General features: G+C 40.2%; 1 protein-coding gene across 3 annotated transcripts in view; it reads left to right on the top strand.

Annotated features, from left to right (window-relative positions):
* The window catches only part of PXDN (peroxidasin), a 79,903-nt gene that overhangs the window by 36,652 nt on the left and 25,381 nt on the right, over positions 1-17,870 (top strand). For all 3 annotated transcript variants that reach the window (XR_004692271.3, XM_035109922.3, XM_035109923.3), the window contains 11 exons: positions 4,590-4,661; positions 5,990-6,061; positions 7,706-7,875; positions 9,778-9,895; positions 10,528-10,697; positions 11,174-11,446; positions 11,570-11,686; positions 12,904-13,062; positions 14,786-14,898; positions 15,760-15,916; positions 17,536-17,644. Coding sequence is in view for 2 of the 3 variants with exons in the window: in XM_035109922.3 (XP_034965813.1) it covers positions 4,590-4,661; positions 5,990-6,061; positions 7,706-7,875; positions 9,778-9,895; positions 10,528-10,697; positions 11,174-11,446; positions 11,570-11,686; positions 12,904-13,062; positions 14,786-14,898; positions 15,760-15,916; positions 17,536-17,644 (1,530 nt within the window). In the remaining variant the exon portion in view is untranslated. The remainder of the gene's footprint in view (positions 1-4,589; positions 4,662-5,989; positions 6,062-7,705; positions 7,876-9,777; positions 9,896-10,527; positions 10,698-11,173; positions 11,447-11,569; positions 11,687-12,903; positions 13,063-14,785; positions 14,899-15,759; positions 15,917-17,535; positions 17,645-17,870) is intronic.

Here is a 17,870-nt window from a genome sequence, read left to right as displayed (position 1 = left end):
GCCAAGGTCAAAACTTGTCACGTGGGGTGGAATATGATCACAGTTTATTTTCTCGACTCCATTTTAACAAGCTGGCTGCATTCTTCAAGTCTTATTAACAATAAAGTTCGAACTCACATTTCACAAACATTTAAACCAGAAAAGAAATTCCACAAAGTCCAGAAATACAAAATGAAATAAAAATTGACTCATAAATCCTGATCAACTCACTGGGTTGCCTGGGCTGCCGGCTCCCGAGGAAAAGAAAGATTTTTCTCAGTCTTTACCTCTTGCTGCAGGGCAGTCATAAACCACAGTCTCTCTCCCCTTCTCACCCTGCATCAAAGGGGAGATTCTCTTTGATGCCTTTGAGGGATCCTTTGAATTGCAAATCTTCTGTTTATGGCTTCGGGTTTCTATTTACTGTCTCTTTTGTTGCCGTGGGGGGGGGTGGCTTCCTCTTTTCTCCCCTCTCTCCCAGATCCAAATTGTTTTATAATCCAAATCGTGAGGTTACTTACAATCTTTTCCAATCGTTTTATTTTCGGAAGAATCCAGCGCTCTCCGCCTTCGGCTTGAAGCTTCTCCCTGCTAGAATAACGAAGAAAAGACATTTTTGAGTTCAGTTTAGATGCTTTCTAAATGCAGTCAGAAAACTATCTTGAGAAAGATTTTTCCTCCAAAAGCATTTTATTTTAAAAATCCATTTTTTTAAAAAAAATTGTTTTAAATAAAAAAATCTGATTTAAATAAAAAAACCCTGATTCAAATAAAAAAATCTTTTAAAAAATCATTCATTTTTAACCACCCAGCATCAAACAGAGGAAAACTCAAAATATAGAAAAACATGGCTGGGGAACACACCCTGTAACCTACAGACAACTAAACTCCTTATGGATTTCAAGGGGACAAGAGTACATTTTGGCTGTGCGTGTGTGAAACCGCAATAGTCCTTAGTGCTGTGATAGAGTCATTTATAGATTTAACTATGTACAGCATGTTTGATGAGCTTCCAATGGTCAAGATTGTTGGGAGCCACAGCCACAATCCAATGATCTGTAGAAAGCCACAAATTGCCCATCCCTGCCACAGCATTTTAAACTTCAGTTGTGCAGTACACAACAGCATGATTCTGCTGTATTATGATCCCATCAGATATAGCTGAATTTCTGCAGAATAGCATATGGAGAATTATTGGGTGTGGTAGTTAAATATGTTGTCAGTGTGTATTTGTACAAATGCCTAATGCCACATTTTTGTTCTTTGTTGTTGTTGTTTAGTCGTTTAGTCATGTCCGGCTCTTCATGACCCCATGGACCAGAGCACGCCAGGCACTCCTGTCTTCCACTGCCTCCTGCAGTTTGGTTAAACCCATGTTGGTAGCTTCTGTCGTCCCCTTCTCCTTGTGCCTTCAATCTTTCCCAACATCAGGGTCTTTTCCAGGGAGTCTTCTCTTCTCATGAGGTGGCCAAAGTATTGGAGCCTCAGCTTCACGATCTGTCCTTCCAGGGAGCACTCAGGGCTGATTTCCTTCAGAATGGATAGGTTTGATCTTCTTACAGTCCATGGGACTCTCAAGAGTCTCCTCCAGCACCATAATTCAAAAGCATCAATTCTTCGGTGATCAGCCTTCTTTATGCCCCAGCTCACACTTCCATACATCACTACTGGGAAAACCATAGCTTTAACTATACAGACCTTTGTCAGCAAGGTGATGTCTCTGCTTTTTAAGATGCTGTCTAGGTTTGTCATTGCTTTTCTCCCAAGAAGCAGGCGTCCAGGGCTGGCTCTAAGGCAAGGCTGGGTGGCGCTGTCACCGTCTGCAGTGATAATAGAACCCAAGAAAATAAATCCACTGCTTCCATTCCTTCCCCTTCTGTTTGCCAGGAGGTGGTAGGACCAGTGGCCATGATCTTAGTTTTTTTTTTATGTTAAGCTTCAGACCATATTTTGCGTTCTCCTCTTTCACCCTCTTTAAAAGGTTCTTTAATTCCTCCTCACTTTCTGCCATCAAGGTTGTGTCATCAGCATATCTGAGGTTGTTGATATTTCTTCCGGCAATCTTAATTCCGGTTTGGGATTCATCCAGTCCAGCCTTTCACATGATGAATTCTGCATATAAGTTAAATAAGCAGGGAGACAATATACAGCCTTGTCGTACTCCTTTCCCAATTTTGAGCCAATCAGTTGTTCCATATCCAGTTCTAACTGTAGCTTCTTGTCCCACATAGAGGTTTCTCAGGAGACAGATGAGGTAGTCAGGCACTCCCATTTCTTTGAAAACTTGCCATAGTTTGCTGAAAACTTGCCATAGGTTGCTGTGGTTGACACAGTCAAATGCTTTTGCATTGTCAATGAAACAGAAGTAGATGTTTTTTCTGGAACTCTCTAGCTTTCTCCATAATCCATCGCATGTTTGCAATTTGGTCTCTGGTTCCTCTGCCCCTTCGAAATCCAGCTTGCACTTCTGGGAGTTCTCGGTCCACATACTGCTTAAGCCTGCCTTGTAGAATTTTAAGCATAACCTTGCTAACGTGTGAAATGAGCACAATTGTGCGGCAGTTGGAGCATTCTTTGGCACTTCCCTTCTTTGGGATTGGGATGTAAACTGATCTTCTCCGATCCTCTGGCCGCTGCTAAGTTTTCTAAACTTGCTGGCATATTGAGTGTAGGACCTTAACAGCATCATCTTTTAAAATTTTAAATAGTTCAGCTGGAATATCATCACTTCCGCTGGCCTTTTGTTCTTATTTTTATCTATTTTGAAAGGTGGTATACAAATCTATTAATTAAATGAATAAAATATTTATGCTTTTTAATGACATTTTAGTGCTGTTAAAGTAAGAAAGTCAAGCTGTATAGACACAATTTAGACACCCTCATTTCCTAAGCACTTCTGCTGTGTCATCAGTAGGATCCCAGATGCTAATTGCCTATATCAATAGTGTTGTACCTAATTGTGACACCTTTCTTTTTTTATTTCGAACTTTTTCTGTTTTAGGGTGCATGATGATGCTTTTAAAAAATTGCATGCTTTTACTGTCATATATATCAGGTGGAGGTACATTTTAATGGGAGGTGGTAGAAGTATTGCTCGGTAGATTCTGCCTGTTCTTCTGCAAAATGCTTCTTCACTGTACAAGGAATGATGTAACTTATTGTTCTCAGTTATTGCAACAAATCCTAGGTTCATTACTGGTAGCGTAAGGTTACCAGACGTCCCCGTTTCCTGGGGACGGCCCCTCGATTTTCAAATCAGTCCCCCTGACAAAATCCATCTATTTAGTAGGAAGTTGAAAAGTGTCCCCGGATTCATTGAAAAAAATCTGGTAACCTTATGGTAGCATATTAATCACAGAATAATACATTTGCTCACAATAGCTGTGTCCAGTGGCGTAGCCTGGGCAGGGGTGACAGGAGCAATTGGCATGGGTGCAAATTCTTAGGGGTGCAATAATTCAAAAGAAAGTAGTAGTAAATATATATATATAATAGCTTTAAAAGCTTACAGCTGTTTTCAAACAGGTGTTATTACTTCTGGTTGTGTTTTTGTGTAACTTTGCAGGTTGAGAATATGACTAGTAGAATGTACTGCCTTTTCCATACTTGTAAGGACACAATTCCTACCCTAGTCATTAGTATAAACAGAGAAGCTACTCCAGGCTTGTTGCCAAAGATCATTTAAGTGACGATGCTGGAAATGGATGTCAGGCACTACTCTGCTCTAGTGCTCACCGAAATAGGAACGAAGAAGCATGTAATGTGAAATGGAACTGCATGTCATAGCTCATATTGGACGTAAACAATTATTTCCTGTATCACAGTGTTTTGTAGAAGGTTAAAATGGCCCTACTCGTGTATCCCAGGCATTGCTGTGGCACATGATCATAAGTGGGTCTGCTGCATGTGTGAATAATGGCAGCATTAATTTTTTAGGTTTAAATTTGAGCTGAAAGTTTCTCATTGGAGAACAAATGTAGAATTGTATTTCTTAACTATTTCATGTAAGCAATGTATGTTGAGGTAAGTGGTAGTTTGTTTACAGGAGAAAGATGTCTGCCGTAGATAAAGATATGTTATATTTTGTGGATGGAAACACAAAAGCAATCATCTTTTTCTTTCATCCTGATTTGAGGGCCTGCAAGTTCACGAATCAGCTAAGAGCTCTTAGGAATGCCATCAAAAGCAAACGGATTTGGAGAGGGTGCATGGAGGGGGAAAGGGGTTAAGGGTTTATGTTCTCCTGTGTTAGCAGGACTTGTTGCCCAACAACTTGGTTGAATCTAGTCCCATATGCTTAATAAATGAAAATATGACATCACGTCCAAACATTATCCTTTAATATAATGTTATTCATAGGCTTGTTCTGAAATATTCTGAATCTCCTGGTGGTTTTGTTTTTAAAGTGATCCTACCTGATAACTTGTACCGCATTAGTGGATCATGCGCGCCACCTGTTGTATAAAGGCTGGGGCTTTCTGTTTAATGCAGGATGGCTATAGGATCCAAGTTACTTCTACACATTTTTTTTTTAAGCAGCTGCTTTGAGACCCTTTATTAAGTACACTGTGTTTCTGTGTCGTCTTACTTCCCTTCGCCTTCCCCAACAGGTACCTGCACTTTAATCAAATTGAAACATTGGAACCAGAATCATTTACCCATCTTCCCAAACTTGAAAGATTGTAAGTTTTATTTTTGTTTCCTCCCTCTTCCAGGGGACGTTATCCGCAATCTATATTTATATTGTTGTCTCTTAAGAAAGGCTTCATTTTGATGTGTTTTTACCTAAAGCAGCACTGATCTGGCTTGAGAAAAAGAACCACCTGACTGTGTTTCAAGCCGTTAATGTGTACACAGCCCTAGTTCAAAGCACAAGGCCTCCATGCTGTTTGGAACCTCTCTTTTGGCATACATTTTACTCCATATATAGTTTTCCCTGGGAGGAAATTCTGTGCAGTAGCACTGCTATGCTTGAACATTGGAACTGAAGTTCAAGTCCCTGTAGCCACTGTTCTTGAGAGAGGATGTGAACAAAGTGGTCTCTCTTTATCTCTCTCCCCCCCCCCACCAGCCTGGATTGACCCTAGGCTGGCCACCCAGCCTGCTTCTAATCTCGCAGCAAAACTGCAATTTGGATTTTTTAAGTGCAAAGTTTGCAGTTCAAAATCCACTCAAGTATCTCCAAGCACAGTTTCTATTGAGATATTTGCAACTGCTGCCTAGGCAATCAATCGGCTACCACTTTGAAAATGGAGCTGAGAGGAAGTGAGAAAGGAACTACACTTTATGATATGCAGCCTAGTTCCTTTTCCTCTTGGCTTGATCTTCCAACTGGCAGGGCGCAGCATGCCTGGTTGGCAGGGTGGGAGAAACTGGCGGCAGTGGGGGGCACAGAGAGACCAGGGAACAAACTGCAAGAACAAGGCTGAGATAAACGGAGGCTGCAAGAGATTGAGAAGTACAGTAGTGCCGTTGTGCGCAGACAAGGTAGTGTAAAGGCTTCTGGCTGCACAAAAGTAAGGATTTCCGTGTGCCCCCTAAATCTGTTCTGGGAGTTCCCAGCCCCACCAAACCAGTTACGAGGAGGGTGCATGAGGAGAGGAGAGGAAGCTCCATCGCACAAGTGGAAGTCCTTTTGCTAGAAGAACTACTTTGTTAGATACCGCCCTTGGTGGGTACCTTGCCCAAAGCCCCCTAAAATCTGGCAGCAGCCCTGCACTTACTTGAGGGTAAATCTCACTTAATTTACTAGTTAAAACTTCCATAAGATTGAGCTGCATCATCACTTACCGTACATTTTTTCCAGATGCTGTCAGCTTTCGAACGTATTTTATACTCATTAACAGGAATATTGGGTCATTACTTGTAAAAATACAATGATATGCAGCAACAAATATATCAACATGTTGTTGTTTTTTTAAGAAAGGAGTACATAGGAAGCATGCTAGACTGGGGAAAGACTGGTATAAAGCATTCAAACCACTAATTAGTAAATGCAATATTTCAACAGATTTTTGCATAACAACAGAATATCCCATTTAATTCCCGGGACATTTAGTCACTTGGAATCTATGAAACGACTGTAAGTAAATTTCCTTTCCCCCTTTCAAATTGTACTTAATCTTCTGTCAACTAACTCTATACTCTTTAATGCTCCTGTATTTATATGCTATTTTCAGGTGGTAACTATTGATAGAGGCAGTATCCACTTCATTGTTGACCTGCCAGTATTTTAAGCTTGAATTGTGCTAGGTGCAGAATCTCAGTGTTCAGGAGATAATACACATTTGGCTCCTGAGCAAGCCCCTTCCTGTTTTTTCTGACCTTTGGTGCTACAAATGCAGAAAGGTAGCTATTATCTTAAACACACACAGAGAGAATACCTGTTGTAATTCATAATACATTTGTGACCACTAGCAAAGATTACTGTTGCTGATTGCAGATCTGTCACAGTAACTTCTTGCTCTCTCTCTTCTCACATCTGTTTCTTTCCCAAAACCAATTTCCTGTATTCCAGTGCAGTGAGTAATGGTGCTGTTGCCATTAGTTGAATAAACTGTGGACCAGGGTCATGAATTTTTTTTTATAGGAGTCACTGCTAAACATTAGCCTGAAGTCTTTCTATCGTATCTTCCTTTCACCTTGCTTCATCTGGAGAAGGAAATAAATTAACCTCTAGTTTTACATGTTTTATCTTGACAATTATGAGCTTCTAGTGTGTAGACTGAATAATGACAGCTTTTAAAAATCTTGGCGGCTCCTTTTTGGGGGGGGAGGGGGATCATTTTAGTCACTCACCACATTGTGTTTTATTAATATAACAACAGAAGGAGGTGGTTTCTTCGTGTATCACAAAACTGCACCATTTAAGTTTATTAATCTTAAAATAGATAGATAAAACTTTATTCGCATCAGCTGATGCATAGGAACAATAAAACATTACAATATACACAGAGAAAAAAAGGAAATTTAGTATAAAAGCACAGTTTATTAATCTTAAGAGAAATAAGTAATAATATCTGTGTGTCATTTGATGAGAAAATGGAGCTGGGGCGGGGAGGAGACTTTGAATCAGTGGCAGCGTTTTAACTTACAGCTGCAACATTCCATTTCATCCCAGGTGGGCCTCAGCATCACCAGAGTTTAAAATACTATTCTTTCAAATTGTCTCTTAGTCCCCCCTCCCAATCCTTCACTAAACACACCCCTTGATGAATTGCACTCGGGTTGTAGCAACTGACTGAAGTTTGATGCAGAGTAACCTTAGCCTGTCTCTCAAATGGGACCAGGCAGAGGGCCTTCTCGGTAGTGGCGCCCACCCTGTGGAATGCCCTCCCACCAGAGGTCAAAGAGAATAACAATTACCAGACCTTTAGAAGGCATCTTAAACAACTCTGTTTAGGGAAGCTTTTAATGTTTGATGGATTTCTGTATTTTAGTATTTTGTTGGAAGCCGCCCAGTGGCTGGGGGAACCCGGCCAGATGGGCGGGGTATAAATAATAAATTATTATTATTATTATAAATGTTCTTCAAGTAAAGACTGCTTCATTCGGTACAAGGTTCGTGGCTGAAGCGCCACAATTCACTTTTAACTGGCACCAATGAAATTAGGATCTCCTGAGTTTCAGGTTTCCCACTAGCATTCTGCATAATGTTACAGCATCTCACAGTACATACGTGTCATGCTTGATCTCATTAATATGTACAGCTTGTTATTTTGTCCAGGCGTCTGGATTCAAATGCACTTCACTGTGACTGTGAAATACTGTGGCTAGCAGATTTGCTGAAGACATATGCAGAGTCCGGTAATGCACAAGCTGCAGCTACTTGTGAATATCCAAGGAGAATCCAGGGAAGATCAGTGGCCACGATAACACCAGAAGAACTTAACTGTGGTAAGATGGATTGGTGTGTGTGCGTGCGTGCGTTCGTGCGTAAATTTGCCTCCCTCTGTCTGTTTCCGGGGTGGGTGGGGATGATATCTAAATTTTGTTGAGAAGTACATCTTGCCCAAGTGTACTTCATATTAACAATAAATGATTTAATTGTTTCCTGGGATCTCTCTACTCCATTGATTCCTGACTCATCCTCATTTATTTTTTGCGTTATAAAAACACGCCATTCTGTATGGCAGTCCCTTCTTGGCATTTGTTAGCAATAAACCACAAAACTATGGGCAGTCTCCAACAAAGTGGTTCTGCTATTTCTCTTTGGACAATGGAACTTACCCTCCATCTCCTCTCCCTTTGTGCCCTCACACCCTCCCCAAATCATAGAATCATAGTGTCGTAGAGTTGGAAGGGACGCTGAGGGTCATGTGGTCCAACCCTCCTCTTCCAATGTTTTCGTCGTTTTCATGAGCCATGGAATGCTTCCAAGCCACTGGCCCCCGAAAGCAGGCTTTTCCTGCCGTGCTGGCTGTCCCCTAGCCAGAGATAAGAGTCTGCCTGGGTTTGATTTACCTCCCTTCCAAAGGGTTGGGAGAGACCTCAGAGCAGATTTAGGGGGCATGCACAGAGGGAAGAGAGTCAGGGGGAAATGCCAGTGCTCAGCCAGAGGTCCTTGTGTCAACAGAACTATGTACAGTGGTACCTCTACTTACAAATAACTCTACTTATGAATGTTTCTACTTACGAATGGAGCTCCGTCCGCCATCTTGGATGCGGTTTAGATAGGATTTTTTCTACTTAAGAATTTTTAGATAGGATTTTTTCTACTTACGGATTTTTTCTCCCAATGCATTCCTATGGGATTCGACTTACAATTTTTTTCTACTTACAAATGTGCGTTTGGAACACATTAAATTCGTAAGTAGAGGTACCACTGTACATCATTGGATACTGCCCAATGTAATAAACTTAAATAAATAAAAAAACAATCTTGAAACAGAAAGGATTGTTTGAAGGATATTTAAATGTCCGTGAATTACTACTTCATCCCATAATAATGAAAATATGATTCAGGCATCTTGCTTGGAAATTTGCACGTGTTGTGTGACGGCTGAGTAAATGTGAGGATAGAAATTCTAGGCAAGCAGCCAAACATTCATATAGTGTTGATGCACATAACATGATGGAGCTGAAATTAAAACCCTTGAAAGAGATAGGCCTGCATGACTTGTGAACCACTTTAAGCCAGGCCTGCATGACTTGTGAACCACCAAACCAAGCCAGCCATGTGGCCTGTTGGAACCTGTTCTGGCTGCCTGCTTGGGACTGCAAAAACAAGAGTATTGTCAGGCCCTGACATAACATAGTTGATGTCTGAGTTTGCGGCTACCCATAAGCATTTGCTTCGGCACTGTGAGAACAGAATGCTGGGCGAGTTAGGCCTTTGTTCTGCTCCAGCAGGGCTCTTGTGTATTGTGTTCAGCAAGCTGTGAAGGTCTACCGTTGTGTGTTTTAAATGATGCCTCATGTGGTTCTTTTTACCTCTGCAGTTTTTCTGTCATTGCATTGAAAGCCTGAAAACTCTTGGTGGTACAGTTGTTTGAGACAGCTGTACTATGTATGACAGTGCATTTTTAAAATTGTTCTTAGAAGGAGACATTAAAGAAATTGTGTAATGCATGGCATATAGATCTTCGTACTGTAAACTTTTTTTGTTAATATATATTAAAACTTTATTATTAGCCTAAAATAATAACTGATGTTATGTTTAATAGTGTTTAGGTTCGCACAGCCTAACTTCACCTGTGAGAACTAATCTTTTATAACTTACGTTAAAATGGAAGAGTTAACCTATTCATAATTTATTTTTCAGACACAATAAAATAAAATGCTTTGTTTATTATACAGAGAGACCAAGGATTACGTCAGAGCCTCAGGATGTGGATGTTACCTCAGGGAATACCGTTTACTTCACTTGCAGAGCTGAAGGCAATCCCAAACCAGAAATTATTTGGCTTCGAAACAAGTAAGGCTGCTTTAGAAAATAATTTTCTCTGTGTAGACTCATCTTAATAAGAGTTCATTGACCAACATCAGATCACTTGCAAAAACTGTTTGCATTTGAGATTTGCTGCGATTCCTGCAGAAGAACTAGATGACACTTGGAGTCTTTTCCTTTTTTACAGTTCTGTTAAGGGACCCAGGTGGCACTGTGGGTTAAACCACTGAGCCTAGGGCTTGCTGATCAGAAGGTCAGTGGTTCAAATCCCTGCAACGGGGTGAGCTCCCGTTGCTCGGTCCCAGCTCCTGCCAACCTAGCAGTTCGAAAGCACGTCAAAATGCAAGTAGATAAATAGGAACCGCTATAGCAGGAAGGTAAACAGCGTTTCCGTGTGCTGCTCTGGTTCGCCAGAAGTGGCTTTGTCATGCTGGCCACATGACCTGGAAGCTATACGCTGGCTCCCTCGGCCAATAATGCGAGATGAGCGCGCAACCCCAGAGTCGGTCACGACTGGACCTAATGGTCAGGGGTCCCTTTACCTAAGGGCTTGCACACACAACACACTGAAGAAATTCATGTTCAGTTTCTTTGGGGGTAATTTTTTAGAATACTTATAAATTAAAGGTTTTTAGTCCCACAGTTTTCTCTCTCCATAGTAATGAGCTCAGTATGAAAACGGATTCCCGTTTGAACTTGCTCGATGATGGCACACTCATGATTCAGAATACTCAAGAGACTGACCAAGGCATTTACCAGTGCATGGCCAAAAATGTGGCAGGAGAAGTGAAAACTCAAGAAGTTACTCTACGCTACTTTGGTTCACCAGGTGTGTAGATTTCTAATGCCTTTTTTAAAATAATAATAATAATACTATGTTGCATACCTCTTATTCAAAGAGATAAGCTTAATAGTACAATACAATTTGCATGACCCATTGCAGATCTAGAACACACAAAACAGCCTGACCAGGGTCTTCCTTTTATTTTTATTTTGTAAATTTAGAAGTCGTGTGAAATCAGAAATATTTAGGGCCACACCAGATTCCCTATAATATAATAATATCCCTATGATATAGGGCCTATATAACAGGAGGTTATACAGCTCATGCTGTACTTGAAATTTCTCCTTTCTCAACTTTATATATGGAATGACTAGCTTATATATGGACTAGCCATGTCCTTAATTTAATAAGGTGCTGAAAAACCGTATGATACAGCAACTTCTTTTTAAAGGGTGTACATTTCTTTTGTTTCATACTGGTGTTAACAGAGGGTATCTTAAACATTATTCCATTTGTTACAGCTAGGCCAAGTTTTGTGATTCACCCCCAAAATACAGAGGTACTGGTTGGAGAAAGTGTCACCCTGGAATGCAGCGCAACTGGTCACCCCCAGCCACGTATCACATGGACTAAAGGGGACAGAACTCCCCTCCCAAGTGACCCTCGCATCACCATAACTCCGTCAGGAGGGCTTTACATCCAAAATGTGGAGCAGGAGGATGGTGGAGAATATGCCTGTTTTGCAACCAACAGCATAGATAGCATCCACGCAACTGCATTGATCATTGTGCAAGGTACGTGGCATTTTGATGTATAATCTAAAGTACTGATGTCCTGTGCTTCAATGAGCTATGGGGGGGGGGAATAGTCTGAAGTATATATTCTGACTCTCTTTCAATTTTCTCCTTATCACATAGCCGTACCTCACTTTACTGTGACCCCTCAAGACAGAATAGTAATTGAGGGACAAACTGTTGACTTCCCTTGTGAGGCACAGGGATATCCACAGCCAGTCATTGCCTGGACTAAAGGAGGTAAGAATTTAGATTTGGGGATAAATCTGTACACCTTGGGGGGAAAATTAATACGTTTTTGCAAAATTCAAGCCATTATGTGATCTAGCAGAAATTATGTCTATTTCAGTTTCCCTGATTTTGCTAGTAACAGTTGGTGACTGAAAGTTTCAAAAACTCACCTCTAATTTGAGTTGGGCTTTAAGAGCCCCTGAAGTCTAGCTCAGGAGAATTTGGTTGTTATTGGGTATGGTCAGATGGTCTCCATTCTTTGGCTGTTCCATCAGTTACCTCTGTCCCACATGTTGCTCTTGCTTTTTGATTAACGTGGAATATTTCTAGGCTTAGGACTGTATCCAAGGAAGGTTTCCCTCACACAACAGAACTTCCCACCTCTCTCCTACCTCTGAATCTCTCTCCCCACCCCCACCCCCAAGGTTCAATTGCACAAATGGATACTCTTGTGTGAATGGGACAACTTGACTAGATACAACCATCACCTTTAACCTTGTTTATCTCCTTCCTTTTTTCCTTACCGGTTACTAACACATTTTACATGACACGTGTTATGTGACCATTACATATGCTTTGAATTATAGGCACTAATTACATATAATTTATGTATCTGAAATAGAGGCAAGATTTGAGTTTTTTTCTTAGTTGATAATGACTTGAAACTTCCTTCAGACAAATGTTATTAGTTAATCTGAAGTCCAAGCAACTTATGTTTACATGATTGTGAAGATATTCCTCTTCTAAATATATGATATGAAGGTGCACAAGTTTCAGCCATTCAGAGATTTTTTCCTCTTGTTTTCCTCTGCAGCTGCTGCAGAGGAAACAGGTGGAAGAACTCAAATGCACACATGCTACTGTTTACACTTGCATTAAAGAACCTGCAGGATTGTGTTGATCACTTTGAACTGGGTTCTGTTGATTTCGCTAGGGTATGCTTCCAAGTAATTTGTTCACGATCAAGGTGAAAAGCTAGAATTTATTGTTTTATTTCAAAATTTGTATATATTTATTAAAATAGAGCAGGCGAAGAAGAAGACGTAAAAAGTATAGTAGACAGCATTTGTTGTATTAGTACATGATGATATTTGATATTAATTTTCACTTTTCAAAAATTTTCCATTATCTCAAAAGTGTTTCATTGTTGAAATATTGTTGACTCGGCGTCAAATCAATGGTGCAAAACTTTCATTTATTTTTTTTTAAAAAATTGTGTGTTTCAGGAAGCCAACTTTCTGTAGATAGAAGGCACTTAGTCCTATCATCTGGAACACTGAGGATTTCCAGAGTTGCTTTACATGATCAAGGCCAGTATGAATGTCAAGCTGTTAACATTGTAGGATCACAAAGAGTTGCTGTTCATCTGACCGTACAGCCTAGAGGTAAGTTCACAAAAACTCATGTTCATACAGATTGTTAATATGTTTTAAACCACCTTTTGTCCTTCAGTAGCACCTTAAAGACCAACTAAGTTTTTATTTTGGTATGAGCTTTCATGTGCATGCACACTTCGTCAGATACCTGACGAAGTGTGCATGCATCTGTCGAAGTGTGCATGTATCTGACAAAGTGTGCATGCACATGAAAGTTCATACCAAAATAAAAACTTAGTTGGTCTTTAAGGTGCTACTGAAGGAATTTTTTTATTTTGCTTCGACTCAGACCAACACGGCTACCTACCTGTAACTAGATTTTCCATGTTTTGAACATGCACATGTTAAGAACCATTAAGTATACTGTGTGTGTGTGTGTGTGTGTGTGTGTGTGTGTGTGTGTGTGTGTGTGTAGATGTTTTGGCCTACAGTTCCCATGATCCCTAGCTAACAGGACCAGTGGTTGGGGGAGATGGGAATTGTAGTCCAAAACATCTGGAGGGCCAAAGTTTGAGGATGCCTGATCTACAATCTATCTATTGGAGACAAGCTAGAAAGATAAAGCTTAACACATTTATAGGGAGGATAGCAATGAAATACAGAATTTTTCCATCATCAGAATTTTTAAGTTGAATAGAATGTTTCTCAGATTTGAGAAGCAGGGCAGGTGGAAGGATGAGGGCTGTAGGGGTGTGCCAGTGGGAGCAGCAGATTGGCACTGCCAGTGCGACTGCAGAGTCCTGCCCTGGCCATCCTCCTGCCTGCTCCCCTTAAGCAGCAGTGATACCCCTCTTAGGAGGAGATTGGGGCAACATTGCCTGTTTTTTTGTCTGTTGCTGCTGAAGCATCCATAAATAATTGTTGAATGATACTGAATTATTATTTTGTACATAAAACAGGCCCAATTTTTTAAGAGTATTAACGTGAAGTAACCTCCTACTGGCAGGAATGTTCTTAGGTGAAAGGTATGTTTTCAAGCTAAAAATCTTTACAGTGGCACATTGGTTTATGAACTTAATCCATTCTGGAAGTCCATTTTTAAACCGAAACCATTCTTAAACTGAGGCGCGCTTTCCCTAATGAGGCGTCCTGCCGCCGGTGCCCTTCCACCATTCGGATTCTGTTCTTAGACCAAGGTAAAGTCCTCAAACCGGGACACTGGTTTTGCGGAGTTTGTAAACCAAATTGTTCTTAAACTGGACTGTTCTTAAACTGAGGTACCACTGTACTTTATAATGCAATCCTGCACACCTGGAGTTAAGCTTCATTGAACTCTAAGGGACTTATTTCTAGTCGACATTCATAGGATTGCCCTGTTATACAGTTGTACCTCAGAAATCAAACGGCTTGCTTTGTTTTGGCTTCCGAACGCCACAAATCTGGAAGCAAGTGTTCCAGTTTGTGAACGTTGTTTTGGAACCCGAACGTCCAGTGCGGGTTCCGTGGGTACCGATTGCTACAGGAGCTTCCTACAACAAATCGGAAGCTGCACCTTGGTTTTCGAGCATTTTGGAAGTTAAACGGACTTCCGGAACAGATAACGTTTGACTTCCGAGGTACTACTGTAATATAATCCTATACATATCTATTCAGACTTAAGCAATTTTGAGTTAAGTGGGGCTTAGTCTCGGGTTTGTGGGTGTACAACTGTAGCCTCAATGAATGTGAATGTTTCTGTTTAAAGACTTTTACCGACTTGTCATTGCTTCTGTGCAACTTTTTTTTTTTTTAGTAACCCCTGTGTTTGGTAATGTTCCAAGTGATATGACAGTAGTAGTTGGCACAAATGTGCAGATTCCATGCAGTTCTCAAGGAGAGCCTGAGCCAGTAATAACATGGAATAAGGTAATAAAATAGTGTTTATAATAAAAATGGGTTTTCAAATTCCTGTGTAGTTCATTCTTTACAAAGCATATGGTAGCTGACAGCTGCGTCGCCTTAGTATAAATATTAGTTTCACATCTTTCTGAGACCATGTGTTTGGAAAAGTTATTCAAACTGCAGGTACTTAACAATGCAATTAATCTGGAAAATATGCTTCCTAAAGGCAAAGAGCTTATATACATGATATTAGCAGCAAAGATTTTATATGCAAAATACGGGGGGGGGGGGGGGAGAGAAATTCCTTATTTGAGAGCCTGGAATATTAAACTGTAGGAAGTGACAATGTGGAGCAAAGCCTTTGACAAAGGGAAGGAAGACAAATAAATTTGAACAAGAATGGTTGAAGAGAGCTTTGGAACAGTAAGCAGGAGGGGAATAATAGTTCTAATGTTTTCTCAATTCTGTGAAAAGATTTGGATGTGACCCATCCTCCAATCTCCATGGTTATAAATTTTAAAATTATACAAAGCACTGTAATTTATAAATGAAATGCTGAATATACGAGACTCAAAAGTTGCCCTCCTACTTGGTAATAGTATGGGAAGAATTCAACTTCAGCTGAAGGCAATCATCTGTAAAGGCAAACATTTCAGCTTGCAAAAGGAACAGTCCCTTCTCCCCTCTCCCTGTATGCTGTTCTGGGGGTTCTGGAGCCTATTTTGAGGGGCACACAGGACTTCTGCTTACAGTTGAATCCCGTCCTATATTCTTCATGCATAGCTCTCACTATTAATACAATGTATTTTTTTAGTTTATTTAAGTTTGTTAGTGTTTGATTAGACTTAGAGCAGTAAATTAAATTGGCTTTCCGATTTGCTGCAGGATGGTGTTCAAGTTACTGAAAGTGGAAAATTTCATGTTAGCCCCGAGGGATTCCTTACCATTCGCGATGTTGGACCAGCAGATGAAGGCCGTTACGAATGTGTTGCAAGGAATACAATTGGATATTCTTCAGTTAGTATGGTACTAAGTGTAAATGGTAAGATTTATAAACTGCAGTTGGTTTGGAAGTCTCTCTCTAAAAAATTACTAGGATCTTCAGAAGAGAAGAGGCTTCACTGGCAATGCAATAACTGGTGGTAGAATGTACAAATTATAAGAACTTACTTTAAAAGGGAAAGTTTGCAGGGAGAGAATTTCCCTGCTCGTCTTTGGATAGAGTAAGTTTGTGTGGTAATGTATAAAAAGCTCAGCTAAATTTTAGAACATATTGAATGAGGGAAATGGAAAGGTACAGTGGTACCTCTACTTACGAATTTAATGCGTTCAGAACACACATTTGTAAGTTGAAAAAATTTGTAAGTCGGATCCCATAGGAATGCATTGGGAGAAAAAATTCGTAAGTCAAAGCAACCCTATCTAAAAATTCATAAGTAGAAAAAATCCTATCTAAACCGCATCCAAGATGGCGGACGGAGCTCCATTTGTAAGTAGAAAAATTTGTAAGTAGAGGTACCACTGTATTTTGAAACACAGGTGTCAGGCACACCAAGGGGAGATAATTTCTATTGCGTATTTAATTAGTCTTTGGATGGCTCGATGATAAAGGTGTCTGCCAGCAAATTCGCTAATAAGAAGAATATACACCATTGTCTCCAGTTTCAGAGGATGCCGTTCGAAAGGTAATCTATAGAGTTTGGACTGGACTATTTTTGGCGAGGTTTCTTCCACCTGGCTTATTTTAAAGGGTTGGGTTGTGTGTGTGGGGGGGGTTATACTTCTGCAAACCTCAGAGTTTCCACAGGCTTTCTGGTACCTCCTCCTCATTTCTCAGTGGCCATTATGGCTACAATTCTGTTGACACTCACCACTTGCATTCCCTAGTAGAAGGAAGGAGTGCAGGGAAGTTGTGGCAGAATTTCAAGAGACTGAGAATACTGAAGAGATAAAATATTTTCCAGGGCTCGGAGAAGAAATAGGAGTCTTTCATATTTCCTAGAGACCACCCAGCCTTTCCCCCCACCCTCTAGATCAGAAATGTTGCTAAGATACAGATAAGATTACATGCTGCAGCCGAGAACCCTGGATTTGCTTTAGGGAGACTTAAAGAGTCAGAGATTGGTTTTACTTTCCCTCTTTCTTTCTTTCTTTCTTTCTTTCTTTCTTTCTTTCTTTCTTTCTTTCTTTCTTTCTTTCTTTCTTTCTTTCTTTCCACAGCAGACTCTCATGTCCAATGCACTGCCTTTGAGATTCCTGTCCGTTAGAAGATATGGGAACAAGTGATCAAGAAAAAGCCCAGAGCCTTTTAGACACTGTGAATCTATCATGGCTCACATATTTTAAGTGTGTCTTTGGATTATATGGCATTGTGGTTTGGGGTTCTTTAACACCTTTGTATTGCAAAACAAAGAACAAATACAAATTTAAACCTTTTCATTGAACTTGTAGTTGAATGCAGGCACTCACAACGCAATCTTTTTTTATTTTTGATGTTCTCAATATATTGAAAATTTTCAGCTGTGAAAGTAAAACTTTTTTTTAAAAAGAGATTTATTTGTAATACAAAAATGATGTCGTGTCTAGACTTTGCTTATAGTGAGTCATTTTTGCATGTGGATAAATTTGCAACTTTTCTTTTTCTCTCCCCCCCCCCCCTAGTTCCTGATGTCAGTCGAAATGGAGATCAGTTTGTAGCAAGCTCAATTGTTGAAGCAATTGCTACTGTCGACAGAGCAATAAACTCAACCCGTACACATTTGTTTGACAGGTATTGTCTGGAGGGTTTTTGTTTTATTTTATTTCATCATGACAGTGTGCTGGTTTATTACTTGTTCGTTTTGTAACAGTAGCTTGAGGGGACATGGCAGTTTTGCTCGAAGATCAACTGGATACTCTACATCTTGTAATTCTTTTAGCTACGATAAATCCCCCTCTCTTCACAAGTAATCCTATATAGGCATATCCACGCATCAGTTGCCTGCAATCTCAGTGGG

The sequence above is a fragment of the Zootoca vivipara genome, chromosome 3, assembly GCF_965207765.1.
Source record: "Zootoca vivipara chromosome 3, rZooViv2.hap1.1, whole genome shotgun sequence".
In the NCBI taxonomy this organism is placed as follows: Eukaryota; Metazoa; Chordata; class Lepidosauria; order Squamata; family Lacertidae; genus Zootoca; species Zootoca vivipara.
This window is presented reverse-complemented; position numbering and strand designations above follow the sequence as displayed.